We start from the raw sequence: 26,187 nt of genomic DNA on the forward strand, positions 1-26,187 counted from the left end.
GGAGCAGAAATGCCCACTAGGCAAGAACGCCGATCGCTTCCGTCCCCATGGGCGTCTGCAAACTGTTTCGTAACTACCCAGGGTGTACATACACCCCAGCTACACGATGCTGATTCGACATCTCCGTGACTACAGAGAGCTTTGTGTTCGCCGGTTCTTGTCCTGTTCTTGTCCTCCCTTCTCTTCCTCTTTTCGCCTTCCGCTCTGTTTTGGTGCTTCTCGTTTCTGTCTTTTTTCTCTCGCTTCGAAGCTGGTCCTCAGGGGTTTCGACACGCGTCCTTCTCTCATTTGCTCTTTTTCTCTTCCGTCGGCTCAGCTTCGCCCTCGACTTCCGCAGGTTTCTCCTCTTCATCTTCTCGGTAAGCCAGGCTTGTAAAGAACCAAAGAGTCACACGCAAAAATCCCTGAAAAGTGTACCAAAGACCTACGGTAGAGGCACAGAGTCCCCCACCTCTCGACTACGCACCGTCGGCACACAGGTCAACAGAAGTTTCAACAGACACACACATGCGTATACACGCATTTAAAGTATATCACAAAAATGCACGCTTCCGCACCTACACACGACGCACCGCTCGCCCCCTTCTGCTTCCGTGCATGCATACAAATCTATACATATATAGATATATGTAAAATGCCACTTAAAAGTGTAACATTTTGTATGCGTATTGCTCGAAATAAATGTATATATCAGTATTTCCTCATGTAAACAGAGACGATCGCGAACTTCCGAGGCGTGCGAGACCGCGAACTTACACTTCTTTCACTTGGCCGTTGAGAGCAGCAGCTCCGAAGAGCGAGAAGAGACAGAAGGGGACAATGTACAGGAGAGCAGGCTGGGGATGCTGAAAAAAGCAGACAAAACGCTCAACCGACACCTGCAGAGATAACCTTTTCCAAGAGAACACGACAGCGAACACTTTGGAAAAAGAAACCCGAACATGCGACAAGAAAGGCGGACCTCAAGAGGGCGGAAACCCCCGTTCCAGCGACCCGGACGAGACCTCCAACAGGAGAAAGCAGCTCGGGAGCACAAGCGGTGTGAGGCGGAGACGAAAGATGACAAGGCAACAGAGAAAGAGAAACGCGGGTTTGTCGGGAGACAAAGCGAGGCCGAGAAAGACGGGAGAGGCCGAGAAGGAAAAGAAGGCGCAGAAGAGGGACAGAACTGTGGGGACGAGAGGTGCAAAATGCCCAAGAAACAGACGAGCACGGCCAGTGAAGAAAGCGACGGGAACAAAGAAAGAAAACGGGAAGCTTAAGAGCGAGAAGCGAAGTCAAGGCGAAGACGGGAAAGCAACAAGGACGAAGAGGAGAAACAGGAAGTCAAAGAAGACGAGTGAAGAAGCACGAGGAAGAAAAACTGGAAAGAGTCAAGAGACATACCTGAAAAACGAGCATGATCACGCCGGTCGTTAAGAGTCCAAACTCGTAGAAGACGAGGACCACGAAAAAGTAGAATTTGCTAAATTTCTGCGAGCACACAAAAGAATCAGGGATTTCTCCTTTCTACCTCTCGATTTCCTCTGGGTTGGCAACGCGTCACCCGTTCCTCTGTTTATGGAGCTATCTGTCCCGTATCACCCACCTCCGCCTGAGAGCTTTTCATACACCCCCAAACACGTATTTATACGACTATACATTAGTGAACGCAAAATGATAGCCTGCCTGTGTACTCAGTCCGTGAGAATGGATCATTCCAAGTCTTTTTTTGAGACATCCTTCGCAAAGCGTCAGTCCCGTCGCTTCTGTCGTTCTGCCTCGCCCTCTGCTTCTCTCTCCCGCACTCGACTTCTCTCTTTGCCTCTCTTTGTCGCTCTTTGCGAACCTGGTGAATGTCGATGGAGGTCTCGACGGCGGTCTTCTTTTCACTGGCATTCGCGAGAGACGCAGTGGCTAGCCAGTAGTCGAAGCGCAGGCACATGGAGATGAAGACGCCCGGAATGACGATGTCTCCGAGGCCGAGAATGCTGTGTTGCCACGGGTCTAAGTTGACGGGGAAGATGAGTTTGGCCGGTCCTTCGAACGACTGAGCAAAAAAGAGAATCAAGGGTACAGTGCTTAAAGCACGAGACAAGGCTCGAATCGAGGGAAACGCCAGAGAACCAGAGAAACGTGGACGAGGTACACGGAGACCGCTTCTCCTTTAGGGCCGCAAAAGACCGCGCAAAAAGACACACGAACGCACGTTCGAGGAGACAAGAGGAGAGACATCTTGTCGCGCTCCTCTCGCGCGAAGTCGAGAGGCCTGCGTGTTTCCACGTCTCTTGGTGCGAAGTCCCACACACAGCCTGGAGAGAGAAAGAAATAGAGCTCAAGCTAAAAGGAAGCTCGGGAGAGAACAGACATGCGGGAGTTGTGGAACGAATCCATACGCGCAGCGAGGAAAGACGGCGGTTCGGCTTTAACCCTCTCTGCTCCCCAAAAGCGAGAAACGCGGTAAAAGAAGTAAAAGACAGAAAAGAAAACGGAAGAGGAAAACGACGAGGAAGACACAGAAAGAGCTACAGCGGTCGCTGAGAGGCGATGTCTGAATGCAGGGGAGCAATCGCACGCCTCGTATTTGCGCATGCAGAGAGAAGTCTGTGTAGGCGGCGCTTCATTCCTTTGCCTTCTTTCCTACCTTTGCGACAGTGACCATGACGTCGGTGCCGAACACCCAGAAGATGTCGTAGATGAAGAGGCCCGAGAGGAGAATCGTCGCGACTGTGAAGTTGCCTACACTCACCAGGCTGATCGCCTAAAAGAAGACAGAGAAAAGGGAATTGAAGAAAGGCATCCGCAACCTCAGGTGCTCAAAAAACCCCGAAAGACCACAAAGATGAGCCGGCGTCGGAGACGCGTTAAACAGGACGGCCGCCCCGCACTGGACACACCGAGAATGCCGGGTTCGCCTTCTCTTTCCTCCTGGAATTCGGTTTCCCTGTCCCCCCTTTTTCTCTCCTTCTCCCGTTCGCCACGTCCTGTCTCAAGGCCTGTCTGTCTCTGTCTCTCCCCCGCTCTCGTGCTTCGTCCCGCTTGGCTCTGCACTGCCATAGAAGAAGACCAGTCGCCCACCCGCGCAGGACTTGTTCTTCCAGAGACAGACCAGGAACGGGAGAAAAAACGCAACTCCAGATACACCCCGCTGGCGCGCTTGAGATCTTCAATGCTCCCCGCTCCTCTTCCCTTCTCCGTTCTTCCTCTGCTTCTTCGTTTCTTCTTTTCCCTTCGACTTGCCTGAATGCAGAAGGCGACGCCGAGGAGGTTGTGGATCGCCCAGTGCTTCTTCCAGAGCCAGAGAGCAGACAACCCCGCGGCGAGGATGTACGCGCCAAGTTGGCTGTACGACAGGCGGTAGGTGCACGAGGCCTCGAAGGCTTCCTTCGCGCTAGGCGTCGACAGCTCCGGCCGAGGACAGATAAACGGAATGTGAGGCAAACAGAACTTGAACGAAATCCGAGACGGATCATTCGCCCAATCCGGGAACAGCGGCACCTGGAAAAACAAATTCCACAGTTCCTCTCATTCCGCGTCTAGCTGGAAAGAAGCGTACGCATATAAGTGTGTGTATATATATATATATATGATTAACGCCGTGGATATACAGATACAGATAGACAGATAAGAAAGGGGTGCAAAGGGAGCGACTTTCATGAACCCGTCCCTCAATAGACAAGTGTACACATGCATATATATATATATATATATATATATATATATATATATGGGTATCTCCGTATAGCAAAGCGCTTGACACGAGCGTGTGGAGATGCTGGTGTGTATTTGCGGTCTTTTCGTTTTTTGTCTTCCTTCTCTTGTTTCCTTCTCTTTCTGCGTGTGTTGGCGAGACGTACGAGAGCGACGTGCAGGGTTTCGCCGAGGGCCACCAACCCGATCGCCGTCAGGTAGAGAGTGAGCAGAAAGTTCACCCACGAGGCGTCGAGAAACTTGTAGGCGATGTACCTGGAGACAGAAAAGGGAAAAGCGTGCCTTTCCAGGCAAGCAGATCGACGTCCCGCATTGTTCGGTTCTCCCGCAACCCCACAGAACCACGCGCCCCAACCGCCTTTTTTCGCACGTTCGACACAGAGAGTGAGAGTGAATCAGAGGCCTCTCCTGCGGGGTGTACATACACCTCAGCAGCCCCCAGGGGAGAGACAAAGACCGACCTCACTCCGTGCAGAAAGAGCGAGGCGAGGGGAGACAGGGGAGGGCGAACACCACAGAACAGAAAGTCGGCTGAACAGACTATGACGGCAGAAAAACGCGGAGATGCTCCCCTCAGAAAAAACACGACGGGACAGTCAACCAAAACGAGAGGGAAGAGACAGCAGAGGCGAGAGACACCGCAGAGAAAACGGACAGAAGCCGACCGTCGCAACGGTAAAAGCCCCGCGATGAAGCGAAGAGCACGCAGGGAGAGTGGTACGCGAGAGAGGAGAAATCGGAAAACACCCCTCGTGTGTAAACGTCGTCAGCGAGGGGAGCCAACGGGGAGACACCGCCGCGACAGCCGGCAAACACATCTTTCGTAATTCCCCTTTTTCTTCAGCTTTTGACATTGGCACAGGATCCCCGTTGTTTTGCACAGTGGTCTTCTCTCCGCCCTCCGGCTTCCTTCTCTCCTTTCTCACGCAGAATGTCTCTCGTGTTGTTGTTTCCATCTTTTTGCTTACAAGCTGCACAGCGCGAGGGATCCAAAGACGGGGAACAGCATGGCGTCTGTGTGGTTCATGGCCTCGCCTTTGTTGGATCTTTCGCCGGTCACTTCGTCGACTTCGTTTTGTTTCAGCGAGGCGTGGCTGCCGATGTAGACAATGGAGACAGTGTAAACGATCATTTGCAGCAGGACAGGCAAGGCGACAAAGTGCGAGATGGCCATCGTCGCACCCAACAGGGCGAAGCAGCCGTAGAAGAGGCGGCGCTCCGGCGCATGCGCGTCAGGCGTCGCGGCTGTCTTTGTCTTTCCCATCGTGGCGCAAAAAAAGTGAAACAACAAAGATGCACAAAGGTCCGGCAACAAGCTACAGAGAGAGGCGGGAATGTGCCTTAAAAATACATACGCGTACCCAGAGACGTGTATCTGGGTACAACTGTTTCCGGTGTACGAACAGATGCGCCGGGGCAATTTGGGGACAGACCAACCGACGCACGAGACTGAGAGAAAGGAAAGAATTGGAGAGAGAGCGAAACGGAAGCCTGCTTTGGATTAAAGGCGGCAGATACGGAGGAGGGGACCGCGAGAACGGGTCCGCAGGAAAGGTGTAAGTACCAACAGCACTAGTCTCTCTTCGAATCCCGAGCAAATACTGGAACACGAGAGAGTCGCAAAAAAGGAGAAACCGAGACCGGGGGCGCGAGAAGAGACTAGAACGGAACGTTTGCTTCCAGAGCACCCCGGCTCCGGGAGTGGGGCGAAAACGAGGAAAAGACGAGTCGCAGGAGAAAAAAAGGCAGAAAGAGACGCGGTGGAGAGGGAGAAGAGGACACACAAATACACTGGGAAAGATAAAAAAGTTTTTGCGTTGCTTGTTTTCGCCCCTCCCGTGTCGCGGGCAACCCACCTCACAACCTCGCGCTGTCGCAACCTCTCATGTCTTCTCCTGCCGACCAGCTGGCCACGATCTGTAGAGCTGTCTTTTTCGTCAAGGGAGGGACCCGGACCAGCAAAAAGGCAAACTCTCGATCTCTGGAAAGGATATCTCTCCTTTTATTTGGGTGGAAAAGAAAGGTGAGAGAGAGGCAAACGTGGAGTGGGCGTCAAAAGGCCGGAATTCAGTAAAAAGAGCCGCCGAAAAAAAAAACCTCACCATGCCTCCGGCCCCCTGTCGCATCCCTCCTGCGGCGCGTTTTCAATCTAGTGCAAACAAATACTTATTTCTTGCTCTTTTGTGTTGCTTTCTTCTTTCTGCTGTCTCTTCTCTCTCCTCTCTCCTCTCTCCTCTCTCCTCTGGTTTACCGAAATCCCCTCTTCAGAGCCTCTCTCTCCCTCGGTGGAGCGGACCTCCCCCCCTCACACAAACAGAGCTTCATCTGGGCGTTGTCTGGGCTTCCCGTTGCGCTTCTCTCTCTCTCTTTTCTGTCTCGCGCTTCTTCTCACTCTTCTTCCTTTCTCACTCTTTTCTGTCTTCGAACTGGGGGAGATTTGCCGTCCAGTCGGCTTCGGCGTCCCTCTCCTTTGCCTTTTCTCGGGACACACGACCCGACTGCCCCGAATTTAAGCCGGAGAGACGACGAGAGCCGAACATCAGTTTTTGAGCGGAGATTGCTTTCTGTACAAGTTCACGTTTTAACGGGTCACAACCCCTCTGGTTCTTGCTGTAGAGACGCCGTTTGACTGGCCATGAAGAGGAGGCCTCGGCATATCGAGAGAGGCTGAGAGAAAGGGGGAAAAAGCTGGGAGGATCAGAGAAGAACGCAGGATAGTGAAATCCAACACTTTTTAGCTGTCTTCAGCAGTCCCAGTGGGGCGGCGTTGTACAGCACAAAAATCATGAAGAACTTTTGGTTAACGCTTTTGCTTCGTTTTCTTGATCTCTTCCGCTTCATCGCGGCGAAGAACTGCTGAACAGCTTAGGAAAGGGAACAGTCCTTAGGACGCGGGACGGCGCCTGGTGCTGTCTCCGAGAATTTTTCCTCCAGGCTCGTTCTGTTTTTCGTGTGCGAGGAGTCAAAGACTTTCTTCGGGGGATAGATCTAAAACAGTGGTCCAACCCGTAGCATCTTACACGCTCTCTCTTCAGAAAAACGTTACAAATAATCATAGGACGTGGCACATCTCATCGAATATCACGGTAGTGTGAATGTAGACGAATCACGCTCACTAAGAGGATTTAAACAGCCTCCGTTCTTTCCTAAAGCTGAAGAGCCAGCCCACTGATTAGCGCACGAGCTGGAGTTTGCCAGGTAAACGCCACAATCGGTCTTCTGTTTTTTCTGTCCTTTCTTCCCTTCTTTTGTTCCTGTCCGAAACGTTCCGGCACCTTTTCTCTGTCGGTCGGCCATTGTCTCCCTCTCGCGAAGTACGACGCGCGCTTTTTCTGTGTGTCTCTTGCGTTGTGCTCCTCTATTTCTCTCTGAATTTCTCTCGCTTTCTACTTCCTCTCTCAGTCTCTTTCTGTGTGCGACGTCATTCATCGGAGGTAAACTCTGGCTTCCGCATTGTACATTTTGCGGCGTTCTTCGGGCGCCCAACTCTGTGAAAGGTCTAGACGGGAAGGCTTTCTCTCTGCGTCTAAAATTCAAAATCCACATTTTCTCTGCACGCATGCATTTTCCGCAGGCTGCTTTCGGACGAGGGCGCGCGACGCTGCGTCAGTGTGAAGAGCCGGGGAGCACAGTAAGGAGAAAACGGGAGAAGGAACCAGGCAGCTGAAAAGAGAAAGCGAAGTCCAAGGCACTGTGAACCACTGAGAAATAAAACACGAAAACCAGACGAAAACACGAGGGAGAAAGAACAGTGGAAGAGACGCAAGGTATCTTAAACGGGAGAAAAACCCGAGACTGAGAACCCGAGCAGCGGCGCCGGACCACCTCATTGCGGAGAGAAAGCCCCGGCGGTAAAGTTTGAAAAAAACAAGAGAAAGAAGAAAACCTTCCACGAGGACAACCATAAGAAGCACCTTCGCCTGGTTAGTTCCTTCCCATGTTCACTCTTCCACTCTCCCGCCTTTCCTCTCCCGTCCTCTGTTGTCATTTGTCTTGTCCCTTCTTCCTTGTCCCGCAACGGCTCTTGTCTTTGGCTTGCCGGGACACCCTCTTGTCGACAGTTTGCGCTCCTCTCGCTGTTTCTCACAGCGCCCGAGGGATCTTTCCTCTCGCTCTCCTCTCAAAACGGGCTTCCCTCGCGCTTTGTCCAACTTGCGTTCTCGGCACAACCCCGAAGGAACGGAGGCTCCAAACGGGAAAAGAGGAAAAGCGACGACACTGGGAAAGAAGAAGAGAAGATCAGCCGTTTCGGTCAGCACGTCCGGAAAGCTCGTTCCTGAGGAAATCAAAGCGAGACAACCCGGAGAAAGGAGGAAAAAATCAGGGAAGGCGACTGTTGGAAACGAACAACAGAGGGACGAAAACGCGTCGGGAAACGCGAAAAAGCGAAACATCCTGCAAGGTCTGACACATGAAAAAGACCGGACAGAGGAGAGGAAGAAGGACGAATGGAGACACAGACGCAAAGAGGAAGAGATAGCAACGAGAAGAGAGAAGAGAGCAAACAAGGAGAAAGCACGAAGACTCCACCGAAAAGAGACAAGAACGAGACAGACTTCGCCTCCTGTCTCCCTTTCCGGTTCGTTTGTCTCTCCTTTTCTTCCAACCACGCGTCGTCCTCTTTCTTCCTTTTGCTCCTCTTTGTTTTTCACGGACTATCAAAGCCTTACTAGAATCTGGGAAACCTGTTCGCGTCTCTTTGCTCCTGCCGCTTTTGCATTCTCGATCTTCTCTCTCCCCTCGCCGCTAGTCTCTCCGCCGCACCGCCACTCGGACTCGAAGAGACACTCGACTCGCCAGCCTTCCCGCTCCAACAGCAAACGCAGGAAACGAAAGGAACCCGGAAGAGGAGGAGAGGAAAGAGGAGACGAAGAAGAGCGAGGAGACGAAGAGGAAAGTGAGAGAGGCTTAAGGTCTGCAGTGAGGAGTTCGTGGCACTGCGGGATGAGCAGCAAGGCGTGTCGAGAGGATAGCGCGGAAATGTTTGTAGGTTGCAAGTGCAAGAAATAGAGGCCTCGTTCCCGGTCTTTCACGCGGCGAACTACTGCGCCGAAGCTGCAATCACAACGGCAGGGAACACAGAAGGAACAGGTGACAACGAGACGCTAGAAGAAAAAGCAAAGAGGCGACCAAAGAGATAGAAAACACACAACGGGCGAGACGGGATGCAGCGAAAGAAACAGAGAGCGGCAAGGGGCACGAAGAAGAACGAGAGAAAACGACGAAACACGCGAGACGAGAACGAAGGAGGGTCGAGTGACACGAAGCGGGAAATAAACATTCGTCTCGAACCGCTGATGGAGTACGAAACTGCAAAGAAGCGACAAACGACACGAACGTCTGACCAGCGCGGCAAAGCCTTCAGACGCCGAAAGCAGAAAAATTTGTGCATCCGCCGACATGTGCATACATCATACATGTTCATGTACATGGACATACACGCAAAGCGTCACACATCTCCTTCGCGCCCACATGTCCGACACGGCAGAGTAGGTGCACAGATGTGATGCATCTGCGCTCTGAGAGAGAGGTCCTCTGGAATGCATGCACAAACCGATGTGCATGTGCGCATTTTGGTACAAAAGAAAATACAAAGAGCGGGGGAGAATGAGAAGGCAGAGACAAGACAGAAGACAGGTGCGAGTCGTAGCGAGAGAAGTGGCGAACCAAAGAGCGGAGAAGAGCCAGAGAGCGACTTTGTCGTCTCTTTGTGTGGTATTGCTGACTCGTCAAATTGCGAGAGAACATCCTGGATCCAGTTCTCGGCGTTTTCAGGCGCGAACATGCGCGAGACGGCCTCGACGCAGATTTCGCTGTTGACGATGCAGTCGAGGGCAGTCGTCAGTTCCGGCGAGAACGAAGATTTTCCTCTCTCTTCCGCAGCAGGGAAATTGAAGAACAGGGACGGGCGCAACTGACCAACGAGGGCGCGACCCCCAGAGGATGACAGAAACGGAGACGAAGAAAAACAAGAAGAGAAGGAAGAGCTGGAAGAGAAAGAGGAGGAAGAGCAGGAAGAGGAAGAGGAGGAAGAGGAAGGCAAAGACGAGGTCCTGGAGGATTTGAGAAAGCTCGCGACCTAACAGACGAGGAGAGCGGACGACGGAAGGGTGGAGTGCAGATGCAGCCGACATCATGACACAGCAATTAAAAAAACGCGTTACACCTAGAGAGACTTCGAGGTGTACACATAAAGGGATTGACATACACATATATGCTTATTTAACTTACATACATACTTACATATATATATATACATACATCTTCGCATATATGCAAACAGATATAGGTAGATTGACCGAACGCATCTTGATCGATATACGAACGTGAGTATATATATGAGGATGTGTGAGTATATATAGAGACCGACATATCACGAAGCATGAGGATCAGGAGTTGGCGTCATATCCACGTCGATGTGAATATAAGAAGCGTAAAAACGTGTGTTTTTGAGTAAAAACATTCACATAGAGTGTCAAAGTGGAGGTGCGCTGAGTCGCTATCCAGCTGTCTCTGTCTCCATTTTCTTTGTTCTCACCTGGAAGAGTCGCACGTAAGTCCCCCGTTTTCCAGCGCTCCGCGTCGTTCGCTTCCGGCGCGTCGCCCCCGACTGCTCTCCGTCGTGGCCTAAGAGCGAGAAGGGAAACGCAGGGATGCTGACGTGGCAAAGTTGAAGAAATCCTGGCGCGTCACCGAACCCGGAGAGACACAGCGCCTCCAGGAAGTGGAGAAAGAGGTCCGCGGAATAAAACTGCGGCGTCAAAGTGTAAAGTCCCGAGAAGGAAAACGTCGTGAAACGCCCGCCCTCTATATCGCCTCTCTCTTCCGCCCCTAGGCAAGCTGACGAAGAAGAAGGGGAAGAAGACGAGGGAGAAGAAGAGGAAGAAGACAAAGACGAAGAGGGGGAAGAAGACGAAGAAGAGGAGGAAGGAGGAGGAATCTTTTCCACGAGAGAGGAGAACACCTGAGAGGAGAAACAGAGCGAGAAGCAAAAGGGGGGAGATGACACTGAGGTCGGTCCCGTGTTTCCGCGAGCGCGTTTTTTGTGCGAGAAGGAAAACGCAAATCAGGTATGTTCTCTGTTCCTTCACTTCCCCTCGAGAAAAGGCTCAGAGTCGTGTATCCAGAGTGTTGTGCAAGCTCCCCACGAAACACACACGGAACAAATATGTTTGCATGCTGACGGTTTTGCGTGCGTGTCCACATCCAACATGTATTTTTTATGCATGCGTGCACAGCGCAAACTTAAACGCATTTAGATAGCCGACTGGAAACCGATGGATCAATAAACGGATACATGGACAGATAGAGATGGAGATGAAGAGAGAGAAAAATAGAGATGGAAAGAGGGAAAAGTAGAGATGTAGATAGAGACAGAGACGGAGAGAGAGATGAAGATGTAGGTAGAGAAGACAGAAACAACTAGTTACACATCGGCAAGTAGGCGCAGCTCCACACGTGTGCGGTTTCCGGCTTAAGACTTCCGCCACTTGTTTTCCTTTTTCTTTACCTTCCCAAGAAGCGTCTGATGGCGGGAGAAATCGTAGAAGGGCGAGGCTCGGGCGATCATCTGGACGGCTGTCGAGAGGCAGCGGGTCTCTCGTGGGACCGCGTCTCGCTCAACTGCCTGTCCTTCCTCGCGTCTCTCGCCCAGTGCTTCCTTCTCGGTCACCCCAGCGGAAGCCGAAACGAAAGAACAAGCTGAAGAGGAGGAAGAGGAAGCGGCGGCGTTCCAGGCGCCGTGGAGTTGAACAAAGTCGAAAATCGCCCTCCAGATTTCTGCGCGAACGGAAGAGAGACAAACGGAGAAGGTGAAGAAAACGGAAGATCGGGAAAACGCCGAGCGCGCGCGGCAGTGAGGCGCGTTTCACAGAGAGACGAAAAAAGCGTCCCGGGTGACACAGAAAAGGCGGGGGCATGTTTCAACGTGTGGGAGACGTTTTGCTCGAGCCCTTGTACAAGACGTGTTCTCTGTTCTGCATGCACGCACACACATTTCTTCTTCGGACTCACCTTCTTCTCCACATCGCCGAGCACCCAGCATGACCACGCCCTTCCAGAGGACTTTAGAGAAATCCTGGAAATCTTGCGCAGTCTCCGCATCCGAGGAAATCGACAGCGGCGAAGAGCCGAAGGATGGGGAAGAAGTAGGAGACGCGAGACGCTCAAGGAGGTGCTGGCGCACAGCCATCTCCTCCCTTAGACGCGAGACGAAGTAGAGACACAGGCGGTTGCACAGCTGCGCAGCGGGGGCCTGGCGAAGCAGTCACGCGTTAACAGGAGGCAGAGACGCCGTTTGGAGGGCGTGTGCCACGAAGTCGAAAACATGAGAGAAAACGACGCACCAGAAGAACAGCGCTGAACACGAGGCGATCCGTCAAGCACCTTGCACGGGACGCAGAGAAGGGAGACGACGAGGAAAAGACAAGAAAAAACCACTGGGAAAGAAAGGAAAACAGGAAAAGACGGGGGGAAGTTCCACTCACAGGGTCGTGCCCGAGAGTTGGCGAGGAGAAGTTGAAGAATCCCCGGTCTTCCGTCAGTAGAACGAGTTGGAGAACCGCGGAGAGAGGTGGGAGCTGGTTGTTCCTGTCGACAGCGCAGTCCTGGACACCGCAAGAGGCAAAGAGACACAAAATTGCAAGAGGACACCCCACACTGAGAGATACGCAGGCACACCTGGCTCTTTCCAGAGGAGAAAGAAGAAAGAGAAAGAAGAAAGAGAAAGAAAGAAAGAAAGAAAGAAAGAAAGAAAAGAAAAGAAGAGAAAAAGAAAGCCCCTGTGTATCTTCGTGCTGTCGACAGCGAGGCAAGCGAGGCACATGGGCAGTGCGTGAAAAACGTTTTGGAGAACGAAAGCGTACCAACGCGCACGCGATGAGGCGAAGCGTCAATTCTGGGGATGTGTCGAAGAGGCGCAAGTCAAAGGCAGCCTTGCAGAGGCGAAGGTACTCCTCAAATGTCGGTACGAACTTTGGAGACGCAACCTAAACGGACCAGTCGTGGAGAAACGGAAAAACAAGGGCATGTGTCAAAGACGAAGCCGTCGAGAAGCGATACGCCAGACAGCAGAAAGGACGAGAGGGCGCAGGCGCAGCACGAGGCGACGAAGACGCAAAACGAGAAGTTCGCGCAAACACAGGGCTTGGCGTTCACGGAGAAAACCGTATCCTGGCATTTCCTCCCTTTCCGCTCTTCGCCACCACGCATAGAGACAGACATATAGGAGTATCGATATATACAGATATCGACTATTTAGACAGAGAGGGGTATAGATAAACATATCGACAGAAATAACTCTTTGTATGCAGAGACACCCGCATACCTATATATATATATATATATATACGGCTATTGGCATTCGAGAGGAATGCCATACATATATCCGTGAATATATATGTATATATATGAGAAGGGGGTGTGGAGACGAGCGGGCGGAATCCCCTTTCTTCCTCTCTCTCTCTTGTGCATGTCTTTCTCTCGCTCTTTTTTTCTCCTTTTTTACCTCTTGGAGGAGGCAGCGGAAGAGAGACGTCACGAGGGCGCGGTCGACGAGAGGCCCCGAAGGAATTCCACGCAAGACGGCCAGAGCCTCCAGGAGGGCGCAGAACTGCGAAGAGAACGTGACAACAAAAGGTGGAGACGATGCGCGCGGTCGCAGAGTTTGTCAAGTGCGCTTTCCCTTCTCCTTTTCGCTCCCTGCCAGCCCAGGTCCCAAACAGGCTACCCGAAGTGTTTGTTTTCCCAAAAACACGTGGAAAAGGTCACCCGAACGCGCTCAAAACACACAAAACACACCGACCCTGCGCGTAAAACAAAGACAAGCGAGGCAAGCGTCCACGGTGCCCGACAGGGACGCGTGCCGAAAACAGCAGCGAGATCGCGCGTGTCGCCAGAGCAGGTGGAAAACAGAGACAGATGTGCGCGGCTGCACAGGTTGGGGGCATCTGCTGAGAGTCGGAAAGTTCGACAAGAGCAGTCGAAAGGAAAGACAAGAAGGTGAAGAGGCAGTCGAGGCGTGGTGGAGAACGTCTAGGAGGTCAGAGAGCGTAGAGGGACAGCGACGTGCCTAGACACCGCGATAGACGAGAGAAGAGGACTGGCAGCCGGTTCAACAGAAGCAGAAAACAGATCGGCAGAGACACCGGAGCATCGACACAGGACAGGCGAGCCGGCGGGGCCGGTGCGCAGGCGGCTGATTCGGTGTAAAAAGCGATCGAGGAAAAGCAGAAACACGCATATTCGTGTGAGGACGACAAGCGAGGCTTCCGGCTGCGCATGCGTGAGAAGGGAAACACCCGCATGGAGACGGAAATACACCTCTAACTCCCAAGCGGGGCAACAGCGGCTGAATCTGAGAGGAGGCAGAGACGCATGCGTCGACCGCTGATTAGATCCACAGAAAGAATGTCTACGAGGAAGATTTGTTGCGGTAAGCAGAGCGCCGCCGTCCCCATTTGCAACTGAAGAATAAACGAAGGACATGCGAACCACAAGAGACCCTTGTCTTCCAACAAAAAATGTCAACAGCCAGGCGTCAAGTCGTGCGGGGCAGATCTACCTCCGGCAGGAACTCCGGATTTCTTTGCACGGCAGCACAAAGCTGAGCCTGCAGCCTCTTCATGTCGAGCGATTCTGCCGTTCCCCTCGCTGGCTTTTCTCCAGACAGAGACGAGAGAGTGGAAGGAGGGGAAGAAGGGGAGGAAGGGGAAGAAGCGGAAGAAGGGGAAGAAGCGGAAGAAGGGGAAGAAGCGGAGGAAGGGGAAGAACAGTGAGGATGTTTGCTTTCGGTTGGCGCGTTGTGTTTGGCGCTGCAGAGCCGTGCAACTTGGATGAGCTGAGAAACGGTGTGCTTCACCTCGGCTCGGCCGAGTGGGGGCTGCGCCTCAGGATTGGTCTGTTTGCCTCGCTTCTTCTCTCTCGGGCGCTGGGCCTTGGCGCCTTCTGCAGAGCGCGCTGCGATTTCAGGATCCACCCCCCCTTTGGCCGTTCTGTTTCCTCTCTTGCGCGCCTCGCTCGGAGAGGCTGCCGCGATCGGCGCGCGGCCTGGCGGGGGGAAGCGCCAAGAAGCGCGCAAAGAGGACGAAGCCGGAGGAGTCGGCGGGCGAGACTGAAGACGCGGAGAGTCGAGCGGGGGCGCGCGCCCGGAAGCGGAGTGCGCGGAAGCGAGGCGAGGGTCGGGCGACAGGAAGAAGGGACCGGGGAGAGCAGACGAGGGACGAGAAGACGGCACATCAGGGGGAAACGAACGCGACGCGGAAGAGCAACGGGCCGAGGGCAGAGACCTTTCAAGGCTAGGGCGGCGTGAGTCTTGTCCAGGCACACGTGGGAGCGACGTGGCGGGCGCGAATGCTGGATCCACACGGTTCTCCCTTGGGGTCTGGCTTTTCTCTGGCGCGTGGCCTCTCTGCTTGTCGAAGCGGAGAAAGGTGCGGGGCTGAAAGGCGAAACGAGTCAACAGCTGCTGAGGCAACATCCCAGCTTCGCCGATGACGACCGCCGGCGTGAGAAGAGGATCTTGCGTCTCTCGCGTCTTTGGCTTCTCGGTCGCCTGTGCTTCCTCGCCTCCTTCCGGCCCTCCGTCGAGCAAACTGCCTCCGTCGCCAGGCGGAAACTGCAGCTGCGTCTCCTCTTCAGTGGGTCTCCGCCAGAAAAAAGAAAACGACAGACTCTCTGCTGGGAAGGAGACAGAGTGGGCGTGGAAAGGGACAGCGCCGGGATGCGACGGAGGCGGCGCAGCGGCGGACTGCGAGGAAGGCGAAGCAGTCGCAAGTGGATACGAGCAGGCGACAGCAGACGACGGGAGAAAGTCGGCGCGTCGCCGCACCTCCGGTGGACTTCGGCTCTCGGCCCTCCGCTCGGCCACGTGTCGAGAGTCTGGAGTAGAAGCGTTTCGCAGCGAGGCTTTCGGACTGAGTGCGGAGGCCGCGTCGGGTGCGTGCGGCAGAGTCTTCACGCCTCTTCGATCGTCGCCGCGGCGCATCGGGGAATCCGACGAGGGGCGAGAAACCGCTGACTGGGAGGGAGGCAAAGGCGACAAGGCGGGAGCAAGACGAGCCGAAGAGAGGGAGAGAAATGGAGAAGCGACCTTGGAAGACGGGCAGAAAACAGACCCGCGAACGGAGAGACAAGACGGACTAGGAGGAACAGAAAAAGACGAAGAAAGTGCAGCCGTTGGGCGAAGAAAGTGAGGCAGGAGAAACAGAAGACAGATACTGCTTGAAGGGTCGCCCGTCCCAGAGAGCGAAAGGATGAAGGGCGCCGATGGAGACGTGGCGGGACCACGCGTGGCGAGTTGGTGAGACGCGCAGAGAGGCGAAAACTGCAGATGCCAGGCTCCACACTGCAGCGTCGAAACGGGAGAAGCGTTTCTGCGATGCCCCGCGGGAGTGGACGAACGTTCCCGAAACGACCAGGATGGACCTGAGGCAGACGCCGCGCCCCAGGAAGGACCCGAGTGTTTTCTCGGAGGAAACCAAAGTGGAGACGACGAGGACGACAGAGAGGACGACAGAGAGGACGACAGAGAGGACGACAGAGTGCATGCACCGGCATGTGGACCTGAGAGGGAAAATAACCCGGGCGCGTCAGGGTCCCGCGTTTTGAGAGTTCCCGCGTCTGGCAAAGCCCTCTGCCGACTTTGGAATGACGGAGAAGACGGGAACTGCGAGAGAGACAGCAGGTGTTTCTCGTCGCCTTGTAGTGAGTGCGGATCTGCCCCTACGGGCGGGCCGGAAGAAAGAACGGCAAATCCATACGAATTCACTGAGGCCGCTGAAGACGTGTCGCGCGGCAAAGGAGCAGATGAAGAGGAAGACGGCTGACAGAGGGACATGTCACCTCGGCCTTTGGCGTGACAGGGGAGAAGAGGTCCGTGTCCGTGAGAGCAGGACGAGAAGGCGCGGGAGGAGGCCGGGAAGACTGCGTGCTTCCTCACCACACCTCCACCGAAGGCGACGAGGAAGCCTGAAAGGCGCGCGAGCTGGCGCTGGGGCGACGGTACGTGGCCCGCGAAGGCCTCGCGCGCGTCCTCTCTCTGCGGGCATCTCGCGACTTCTTCTTCTGTCAGGAAACAAGGAGTCCTTTGCTCTCCATCTGATCGCGACCGTTTTTCGCGGCGCACGGTCTTCCCTGTCGCATGTGCTCGCGAACTGCCTCCCCAGCCGCTGGGACACCTGCAAGGTCGCCAAGACGCGGGAGCGAACGGCGAATGGCCGGGAGTGGCCGCGCTGAAGGCCTCCCCGCCTGCCTGAAGCGATCTCCCACGTCGCACGAGCGAAGACACAGAAACCGGAGACGAAGAAGAGAAGGTGGGAGAGGCGCGGGGCGGGCAACTCGCCAAAAAGGGACGCATCGTGTCGACGGTCCAAGAGGCGCCCCGCCGCTGTCGCCGCGACGCGTCTTCAAAAGAGTCCCTCCGTGCTCACAAATGAGCGGCTGGCCTGGCGCAGAGAGACATCGTTTAACTGCGGTGTGTACATACACCTCAAAAAATCTCTGTCCCCACGAAGCCAAGGGAGTTGTGTGCACATCACCAGCCGAAATGTGCCGCGTGTCCGCGTCGAACGACGCCGCAGTGTGTCGCGCAACGCATTCAAGGCGAAGCCAACAAAAGACCTGACGCACGCGGGTGTGTACACCCCGCTCAACAGCACAGCGTAAAGCGGCCCGAGAACGGGATGTCGTGCTCCAGCTTTACCGCAGAACATGGGCGTTCAAACTGGGAACGAAGTGCAGGAAATCACAAACCGCAACGCACAGTGCACAGCAGCGTGAGGTTGATTCACGATGTCCACCGCGTCGGTCACTGCAGTGATTTTCGTGGAAATTTCTCTCGGAACACGACAGGTCGACCGCAAGCGTGTGTCGGGACCTGCGGCCAGCTTCGGGCTTCCTCCAGCACGGACCCGACAAAAACTGGGGGTTTGAAAGCAAGGTCACCCAGGTAGATTCCTCTCGTCAACTCCAACTCCTCATGCAGTGAGGAACGAGAAGCCTCCTGGACTCAGGAACCGGATGAAGGCCGATGAGAAAATGTGAGGGGCACACAGGGCCGGGGACGGTTTCGCTCGGTCGCTCTCCCTGTTGAAAGGTCTTTTGTCGAAAATGGAAGAAAACATAACCGGAGAGAAGTGTGGAACGTTGCGTGGATCATCAAAGAGACGTGCAGAAGTTCGGTAAAGCTCAACAGCGTTCATCGGCGAGCTCTAAAAACGGGACTGCGACCATTTTTCTCGGCTGCATGCGTGGACCACGGTAGGAAGTGGCACACCGGCATCGCTTACTCGACAAAGTGGCGTGCATCTGGATGAAAACGAGAATGTACTACGCCGCAGAAAAGCTCCAGAAGAAGGAAACCGGATAGGTCTGCTGGATACGGTCTTTTGGGACCGACCGCACATCGACGAAGTCCATTCTGCGAACTGACATGCGCTGTCAGGGGCACTACGAGACACCAGGGGGGCGGGGAAGTTTTGCAGGTTGATCTGCCTGGGTTTGGGCACGCAAGCATTCTCTTGCAGAGCATCTGGGGAACCGCCGATTTTTACGTTCCTCACTAGAGAGCGCAATTTTGACGGTGTGCACGTCGAGCGGTCCCCTGGCAATATCGCAGGTGTCGATTTTTTTTTGGAGGAACGCTGATGTCACCCGGCTTCTCAAGAAACAGAAAGACTGTGCAGTTCACCTAAATAGGAACAGAGCAGGGTGTTCTCCCAGTACGTTTCGCATTTATCTGGCAAACAGAACATAGGGAGTACCTGGAACGGAGACGTGTACCATACACGCCGGCTCAGCAGAGACGGTCCGTCATAGGCATGCGTCGGAACCTGCGTATTCGCTGCTGACCGCTCCAAACTTTTTTGAGACAAACACAGTTCTTCCAGCTTGCTTATGGCGGGAACCACACTGTCAGCTGTGGCTGACGACAGCCGAGTCCATCAGTGCGAGCGTGTAGGTGTGACAAGAGCTGGCGGGAAAAGGCTCGGCACAGACTTGGAGCCCCGACCACGCGAGACACGAACGCATTGGGTCCCGTCTACAGAGTTGTTTACTTTCTAGAGACAGCCCCGGTGAACGTCGGTTTTTATAGTTGCCTGCAGGGCGGCTAAGAATTTGACTTCGCCCAAGCCTGTGAAGAAAGCGTCGGGTCATGCGCAACCCAATAGGGGCTGTTAACACCAGGAGGTTCCGGCTTTGGTGTGGACAAGTGAAATCGATAACGTGTCTCATATCAATTCGTTTCTGTTACTATTGAGGCTTTCGTTTCAGGAGATGTCTTTCTTATACGAGGCAATCGCTGTCGGAACCTATCCTCTATGCACAGAAGGAAAACTCCAGTTGAGGCTGTCGCATCTTCTATTGCGCCAGTGCACAGCATACACGTGTTGCATACAAAAAACTCTCAAAGGCCACGAGAGAGGTATATATTTGTGTCACGTGCATGAACGCACCCACCAACAGACCATTTTGCGGGAGTCCTGCCGTTTCTTCCAAAGTGGAGATCTCTGAGCCTACGTGCATATTCCTGCTTGCTGTCGCCTTGCTGACGGGTTGCGGTCCAGACCAGTTAAAAAAACGAAACAGCAGAACTACTGTCGTCAGGAAACACAACACAGTCCTCGATGTTCTCTTCAGAAGTGTTCGTGAAAATGTTTCTGGTTTTCGAAGTCGGCGTCACTTGAAAGTGTCATGGGTTGTTCGCTAAGCGCCGGGTGTTTTTTCATGAATCAACGGCAGCTCGAGTAGTAAGCTGTTTTTCTTCTTGTAGAAGACATCCATTTTTCTCCGTAGTCGGATCGATTAGCATGGGCTGAAATATCGCACTCCCCGGTAGCTTTTTTTTTGCCTGGGTGACGGCTCTCGGAGACACCAAGGGATACTATATCGCGTGCTGTCTCGGCGTGACCCTTTGAATGGCCAAAAACACTAGGCAGCCGCAACAAAGGTGTCAAAGTCTCGGTTGCATTTCGTGACTAAAAAACGGCATCGGACACTGGAAATCAGATCTCGTTTTATTCCTCGCGCATTCGTTAACGTATTTTTTACGAGACGATCTGGAGAATTTCTTCCTCGTGTTCGTTGCTGTTTCTGAGGACTCGAAGAGTAGGTTTGGTGTCTCCCTGAGTAGTGAGTTTTGTTTCATGACCAGGCTGAATGTATTCAGACGAACCGTAGGGTCGCTGGCAATCCACATTGACTTTTGTTGCGGCCGTGATCTGTGGAAACCGTCCACCGTTCCGAGTCTACTCATGATCCCGCAACTAACAGAAACGCCGCTTTTTGAAACGCAGCGCTTAGTCGTCGACTCACGCTTACAATCGACCTCTATTCTGGCTTGCCCCAGTCAGTCTGTTCTCCTCTTCCTCTTTCGTTGCGGCCAGAATGCCGGGCGTCTACGCAAAACCCCCAAAACGGTCGGAGCTGTTGAAAGAGGTGACGTTCATCCTCTCTCTATTGCAGAAAAAACGAAAAGAAGGAGCTTGGGCGGAGGTGATGAATACCTGTGTAGCAATGCTTCTTGATGTGTTCGCGGCCGAGAGGTCAAAAGCACGAGCAGAAGCGATAGACGAGAAAGAGAAACATGACCGCGAGAGAGCAAAGGGGGCGGAGGGCAGTGGGCAAAGGGAAATACCTTTGTCTGAGTTCGAGGCTAGAAAAGAGAAAGACGTTGCAGAGGTGTTTTTTGTCGGCGGGGTCCACGCAGTATTCTGCGATATTCTGCAGCATGCGAGTGACAACAACGAGATTGGTGACGTCATGCCAATTCTGGCGGTAAGTTGAACGGCTCATCCTCGCTACTGCATCCTCTGAAGCAAGTGGGGAAGAAACGGCGGGTACCGCTAACTATCTTTTTCTTCTGAATCTCGTGAACAGCAGGTGCTAATCTTCGGCCCAACAGCCGCCTGCTGCGTGATCTGTCGGAACCACTTGGACACCTACCGAGCAAGTGTCCGTGTACCGAAACTGTTGGGAAGTTTTAGAGCAGAACTGATGATTTACAAGTTTTTCTTGGCTGCTGGTTCCTCTACATTTGTTGGCGTTCAGGAGTATCAAACGATGTTGCTCACTGAGGTCGATCCCTACGACGATGACATAGGCACGCTGCCGCTGCTAGTTTACTTCCTCTCCGAGCGTCACCACTTTTATGTGGATATTCACTGGCAACACCATGAGTTGACACTTCTTCAACAGTTTCTTTCGGCGCTTTTGGACCTCCTGAAGATGCCATCAGACACAGCAGGAAGGTCTGCCAGAGCGTGTGATGCAGAAGCCCACGACACCACAAATAGTTCAGGAACTCCCGACGTTTCGAAATGCGCGGGAGGAATTCAGGCCGCAGGGCAGCCGGAGGAGACGCGAGTGGCGGCTGCGAAACTCATATACAGAACTCTTTTCGCCTACCCGCCGCACCGCGTGGTAAGTAGTGTGTTGCGGCAGAAACGGTGCCACTGGCAGCACCACCCTATTATAGGGCTTCTAGAATATGCAGTGGGTGACGCAGATGATGAGGGACCACGCCCCCCGTCATGTTGAAGCACTCCATGTTTTTTTGTGTGCAGATTGCAGTGTCACGCTTGTCTCAGTTTCGAGGCGCAGCCGAGCGTTTGTAGGAATAGGGAACCCATGTGTGCATCTGTGCTCAGGTCAGTCGCATGGCAGGAGTTTTCGATCGTGATCGTTGCCAAATCTTAACTGAGGGTCTACAACATCTGAACGTCCTCTGGACATCTCCAAAAGGACTTACAGACGTTGCACAGGCAAGCGTCACCGCAGAACGCAACCCTACGATATACATATGGTGTTTAAGTACGTCGGGTCTTTTATGTTCACACAAAACAGGACCCTGAAAAGAAATGCGGGCGTAGTTTGGGAGTCGGTCCCCATGTCTAGAGCAAACCGGAGCCGCGGTACCGTTACCATCCAGGATAGAACCACTAGTGGCAGTCTTGCAAGAATTCGAGTTATTTCTAATTGGACCCATCGCTGGCTTCCAGCTCTTTGAGTTAATGTTGCCACTCGATACACTCTATTGTCTTTGTCTGTTTCCCCAAAGACTCTTGCCTCTGTGGCGCTCTTCGGTCTCGGTCCTCCCCTAGTCTCTGCGCTGATCCCTGCATCTTTGCTTTGGGTCGCGGCGTCCAATCTCATTCGAGAAACCAGGTGAGCAAGGGCATCGCTGCTACCCCTGCAAAATGGTGAAATTTGCGCTTGTGACCTTTTCCATAAACTGACTTGTAAAGTACCATAAGTTTCCCAGTTGTCACCGAGGCGGTATGATGATCGTGCTCGCATACAAATTAGCCCGGTGCAGATGGTGGTATGGAATCGTATTTGTACAAAACACTTATGCTTTGAGATTACCAGTGACTGGCCATCACGGACGACTCCGATCATATTGCTGGACTTGCGTTGATGCTTCTGAACTTGCGAGCCTGAGTATGAAAGCTGAATGTTACAACTGGTTCTTCATGGACTGTTTTCTCATGTCAAACATTTCCTCACCGCCCTCGGCTGCAGTCGATTGTCATGCAAGTTACATTCGCTTTGCATTTGCCGACTATAGTTTCTCTGAGCTAAAGTCACACGCACGACGGAGTCTGTTCCCGCAAGAAGTGTATTGCACTGACGATTGGGTTCTAAACTACGAACCCACCTGGACCCAGACGCAGTCAGTTTATTGGCCTTTTACTGCGTATCTTTTATGGCAGTTACTTCTGCTCACGGCGCTGCAGGCTGTGCACATGCAATACCGAAAAGGATCATGATCACGTGTATACTGAGCCGTCTGTTTCCCGTTGGGGTCGACTGCTGATACAGGTGTCCTTGCTCACTTTGTGAACTCCAACGACGACTGCTGAAAATAAGCCGGAACAGAGATGAGATCGGAGTTGTGCAAGCGGCTAAAGATAAAAAGCAAATCTGTGTGTCACTTGTCCGAGGCGGTGCGCCGGGCCTTCTTCGACAGGTTTTCCGGACAGTCGCGGAAATGAGACGGCGAACCAGTAAGATGGGTAACGCTTCGACGAGCACAAGCAACGAAAGAAAACAGCTTCGGCATTACGACCCGCGTTCCCACAGTCGAAGTGGCATTTGTCGATAAAGTTTGTATTTCGGCGTCGTGGCGTGTGTCTCGACATTTTCGGTAGGTAGCGTCCGCGAACATAAGACCGAGGATCCTACCGGCACACAAGATGAATGGTGAGGCTCAGCCGAATGCGGCCGAGTATCTTAGCGGGGCGTCTCACCGAAGGACTTCTTCAGATAGTAGAGCAAACGTCTTTGGCGGTTGACAAACCGTTCGCCAACCACCATTTCAGAAAAAAGCCTGATCGTCAGCGGATCTCTTTTGATGGTGGGTGCTGCACGAATAAGTCTTCGATTCTTTCTCTTTCCTACAGTTACCTCGATCAGGCACTTCAGTTTGCTTCGTGGACGCTCCTGCTATGCTCTTGGCCATACGAAGAGTTGCACCGCGGAGAAAGCATTATAGAATATGATAAATTCTCGCTGCTAGTAAGTCTGCCCGGCAAATATTCACAGTACCAGAGTAACGATTATGAGAACCAGGAAGAGTGGGCTGCCATGGCACCAAAGTCTACATCCCACTGCAGATCCAGCTGTCTTCTACTATGAGACAAGCTCCAAGAAAGCAAGCTGGATCTTGTGTTCTAGACACAGACCGCGGCTTTCACCAGAGACACGAGCTTGAAAGTGTCCACCATCGCACATCCGGTGGCTACCGTGATGCCGAGTTGGGGCCCGTACAGCTTCATTGACGTCGTTTTTAGGGGGGGGCGGTCCTTGATTCTTAAAAGGGTATCTTCGGCAGCTCGTTCGATAGACGAGGAGAGAAACCGTCTCCAGTACAGTTAGTACTACTGACAGGTGTCGTCGTGACGCTGCCTCCTGCGCCAATCAAAGACAACTGCACTATCGATCATCCTTTCAGACCGCAAGCTTTAAGGCTCCAGAGTCAAATGTGAGGCTCTCCAAAGATGAGTGTCGGCACCAGCACCCGAAATAACTATTGATCTGAGTAGTCGCCGTAGGCCTCAGGTTTGATGCAAATGCAAGGGGGTGACTGTTCTTTCACCATGTATTTTCGATTTCGAGCAGGATGCTGCCCTGGAATGTTTTCCAGTCAACGATCAGGGCTTTCTAGAGTCTGTTTCTTCCCTGAACCTTCCTGGCGCGAGCTCTCTACTTTCTGTCATCCTACATTTACTTCTGAGACTTCCACCCAAGACACGAGCACCAATTGCGAAGAAGGTCAATCTCGTTTTTCGGCCGATGCTTCAGCATTTATCCCGAAGTATCGCTGAAAGAGACCCATATCCCGTTTCGGCGAAGTTCTTTGCCGAGTCTGCGGAGACCGAGTCTAATGCGCCTAACCAAGAGAGTGAAGGTACCTCAGGTCAGTAGTGAACAGAGTGTACTGTGTCAGAGGAGTTTCGTATAGTGTGGCAACTACGACGTGCTGAAGACAACTGCAAACAGTAACTTTGGTTTTGAGGAACGGCACATCCTTCTGCCCTCCGATGTCGAAAGCCCGATGCCTCGTGTTACGTTTGGATCACCCGGAGACCAGCGTGAGCTGAGAGGTTCCCGTGCGTTCTGATGTACTCAGCGGAATCTGCGGGAACAGATGTGAAAGAGCAACATATCGCGGACACACAACCAACGGTCGAGTTTTTGCTGCTCACCCCGTTGTTCATGGGACTGTTGCAGTCCTTATTTGTTGAGGAAGTCAATGAGCCGATTCCTTGCAAAAGGGAAAGTCTTTCGGACCCTTCTGAGGAAGACGCTCAGAGCCCTAGCGCCTCAGCGACTGATTCAATAATTGAAGCAGGAGTTCAGCAAACGCACGCGCTTGTTGGCTTAGGCATCGCCGCTTGTCAATCTCTCATCGACATGTACGAATACTTGCGGCCACTACTGAACACTTGGGACGGTCTGGACTCGCAGCATTGTTTCGCGCAACACAAGGATGCCAAAGAACCGGTTACGCAGAAACCCTTTTTGCCGTCCAGGGAGTGTCTACCTCCCTCAACAACGGTTAGCCTAATGCCAGGTTTCGATTTCAGGGGATTTTATTACAGTCTGGTCAGTGCCATGCTGACGTTGCTGGGAGGCATGCGGTTGCGTTCGCTTCCAGAGAGAAGATGGAGATTCGCGGAAAACCCCGCAGCGAAGGCTGGTGGCTCAGCGGCGATTGGGGGTCTCGCATCAGCTGCACGGAAACTCCTAGATTTTCAAAAGAAGGTGAGATTATCGAACGGGGGTGTATCTGTCGGGAAGAGGTCTCACACGGGAAGGCAGACCTACCATGTAGCTGGTATTATCGCTAAACCCAAAAGCAGCTGGACGAAGCACCATCAAGCCTTCGTCGAACGTGAACTATTTCCCATATTAGCGGTATGTTGTCCATGTTGTGGGATGAACAGGAGTTGACTGAGGGCTGCTCTTACATCAAGAACGCTGCCAACATCGTGATTCTTCGTGCTGAGCAAGCGTCGGCTCTTCTTGTACGGGAGGGAGCTCAACTCAAGGCCCACCAAGTGCGCGCGGTCGACGGTGACGCTGATCACACTATAAGTAGTTATTGTCTCTGTACAAGTGATCCGCGATCCAGAACTGTATAACTCTAATCGGATGTGGTGTGCAAGAGCACGACAGCGATTTCTCAAGAAAAGGACACTGCCAAGGGAATGACACGTGTGAACACGGAGTGGCCTCCAGGGGACCGTGGACGAATAGATTCTTGAACAGACGCGCGCGCCAATCCTGAACGGACCTTGCGTAGCCCGTCCGCAAACTTAGAATCGTGTCAATCCACCAGCTAGATATCTATTTCGTTACAGTTATACTGGCATAGAGCGATGCAAACACTGCTTCCTTGGGGTAAAGGCTGCGTCGCTCCATCCTTCATAGTATGTTCCTCGTAAACTTAAAACTGGAACTGAACTTCCTTTGCTTGGACAAGGCAAACTCACGAGCAGTGCAAAGATTTTCTCGACTACAGACCACAGTCAAAGACGTGACCCCCTCCTGTGAAACTGAACTAGCCGCTTGTGTGTCGACAATCTGTGGTTGATCCTCACAGATGCCGCCTCGCGTCTGATGCACCAGCCAACAATACTCTTTTCTGAAATAACTTTTAAAAGGTGTACCCACTTCTTGAACATATTCTTTCGAAGTGTGGGCTGCGGTCTCACGTAGTCAGAGACTCCTGAAGCACTGAACAAGAAAACTTCCCTTGAGGGGTTCCCTCCTAGAATAAATGTGACTTTCTTAAGGCGAAGTTGCGGAGAATACTCAATTATGTCCGGGGAAGCCGAAGCACACTCGAGAGTCAGAAACGATTCAAAGTCAAACTTGCACGAGGGCCTGTGACCGAAAAAAAGAAATTTCGTCGTGAGAGCATCCCTAGGAGAAATATTGATACCCGTCGGAATCTGTCACCACGCTGAGGCACCATGATCGCTGGTTTACACC

General features: G+C 53.1%; 3 protein-coding genes across 3 annotated transcripts; 1 reads left to right on the forward strand and 2 right to left on the reverse strand.

Moving 5' to 3' along the window:
- Window positions 1-284: 284 nt before the first annotated feature.
- On the reverse strand, window positions 285-4,954 carry NCLIV_051010 (putative signal peptide peptidase domain-containing protein; the record flags this gene model as incomplete). Its single annotated transcript, XM_003884655.1, has 8 exons — window positions 285-369; window positions 757-845; window positions 1,387-1,473; window positions 1,829-2,029; window positions 2,624-2,740; window positions 3,058-3,477; window positions 3,837-3,945; window positions 4,659-4,954. The coding sequence occupies 8 exons, from the start codon at window positions 4,952-4,954 to the stop codon at window positions 285-287; spliced, it is 1,404 nt and encodes a 467-aa protein (XP_003884704.1).
- A 5,235-nt stretch (window positions 4,955-10,189) lies between these two features.
- NCLIV_051020 (conserved hypothetical protein) lies at window positions 10,190-15,673 on the reverse strand (the record flags this gene model as incomplete). Its single annotated transcript, XM_003884656.1, has 7 exons — window positions 10,190-10,654; window positions 11,201-11,469; window positions 11,704-11,944; window positions 12,177-12,296; window positions 12,555-12,677; window positions 13,196-13,300; window positions 14,252-15,673. 7 exons carry the CDS (start codon window positions 15,671-15,673, stop codon window positions 10,190-10,192), a joined length of 2,745 nt encoding a protein of 914 aa, XP_003884705.1.
- A 5,671-nt stretch (window positions 15,674-21,344) lies between these two features.
- On the forward strand, window positions 21,345-25,143 carry NCLIV_051030 (conserved hypothetical protein; the record flags this gene model as incomplete). The annotated part of the gene is made up of 7 exons (XM_003884657.1): window positions 21,345-21,449; window positions 21,746-21,852; window positions 22,510-22,694; window positions 22,839-22,890; window positions 23,091-23,205; window positions 23,809-24,106; window positions 24,320-25,143. 7 exons carry the CDS (start codon window positions 21,345-21,347, stop codon window positions 25,141-25,143), a joined length of 1,686 nt encoding a protein of 561 aa, XP_003884706.1.
- Window positions 25,144-26,187: the final 1,044 nt, after the last annotated feature.

The sequence above is a fragment of the Neospora caninum genome, chromosome X (genome assembly GCF_000208865.1).
Source record: "Neospora caninum Liverpool complete genome, chromosome X".
NCBI lineage: Eukaryota > Apicomplexa > Conoidasida > Eucoccidiorida > Sarcocystidae > Neospora > Neospora caninum.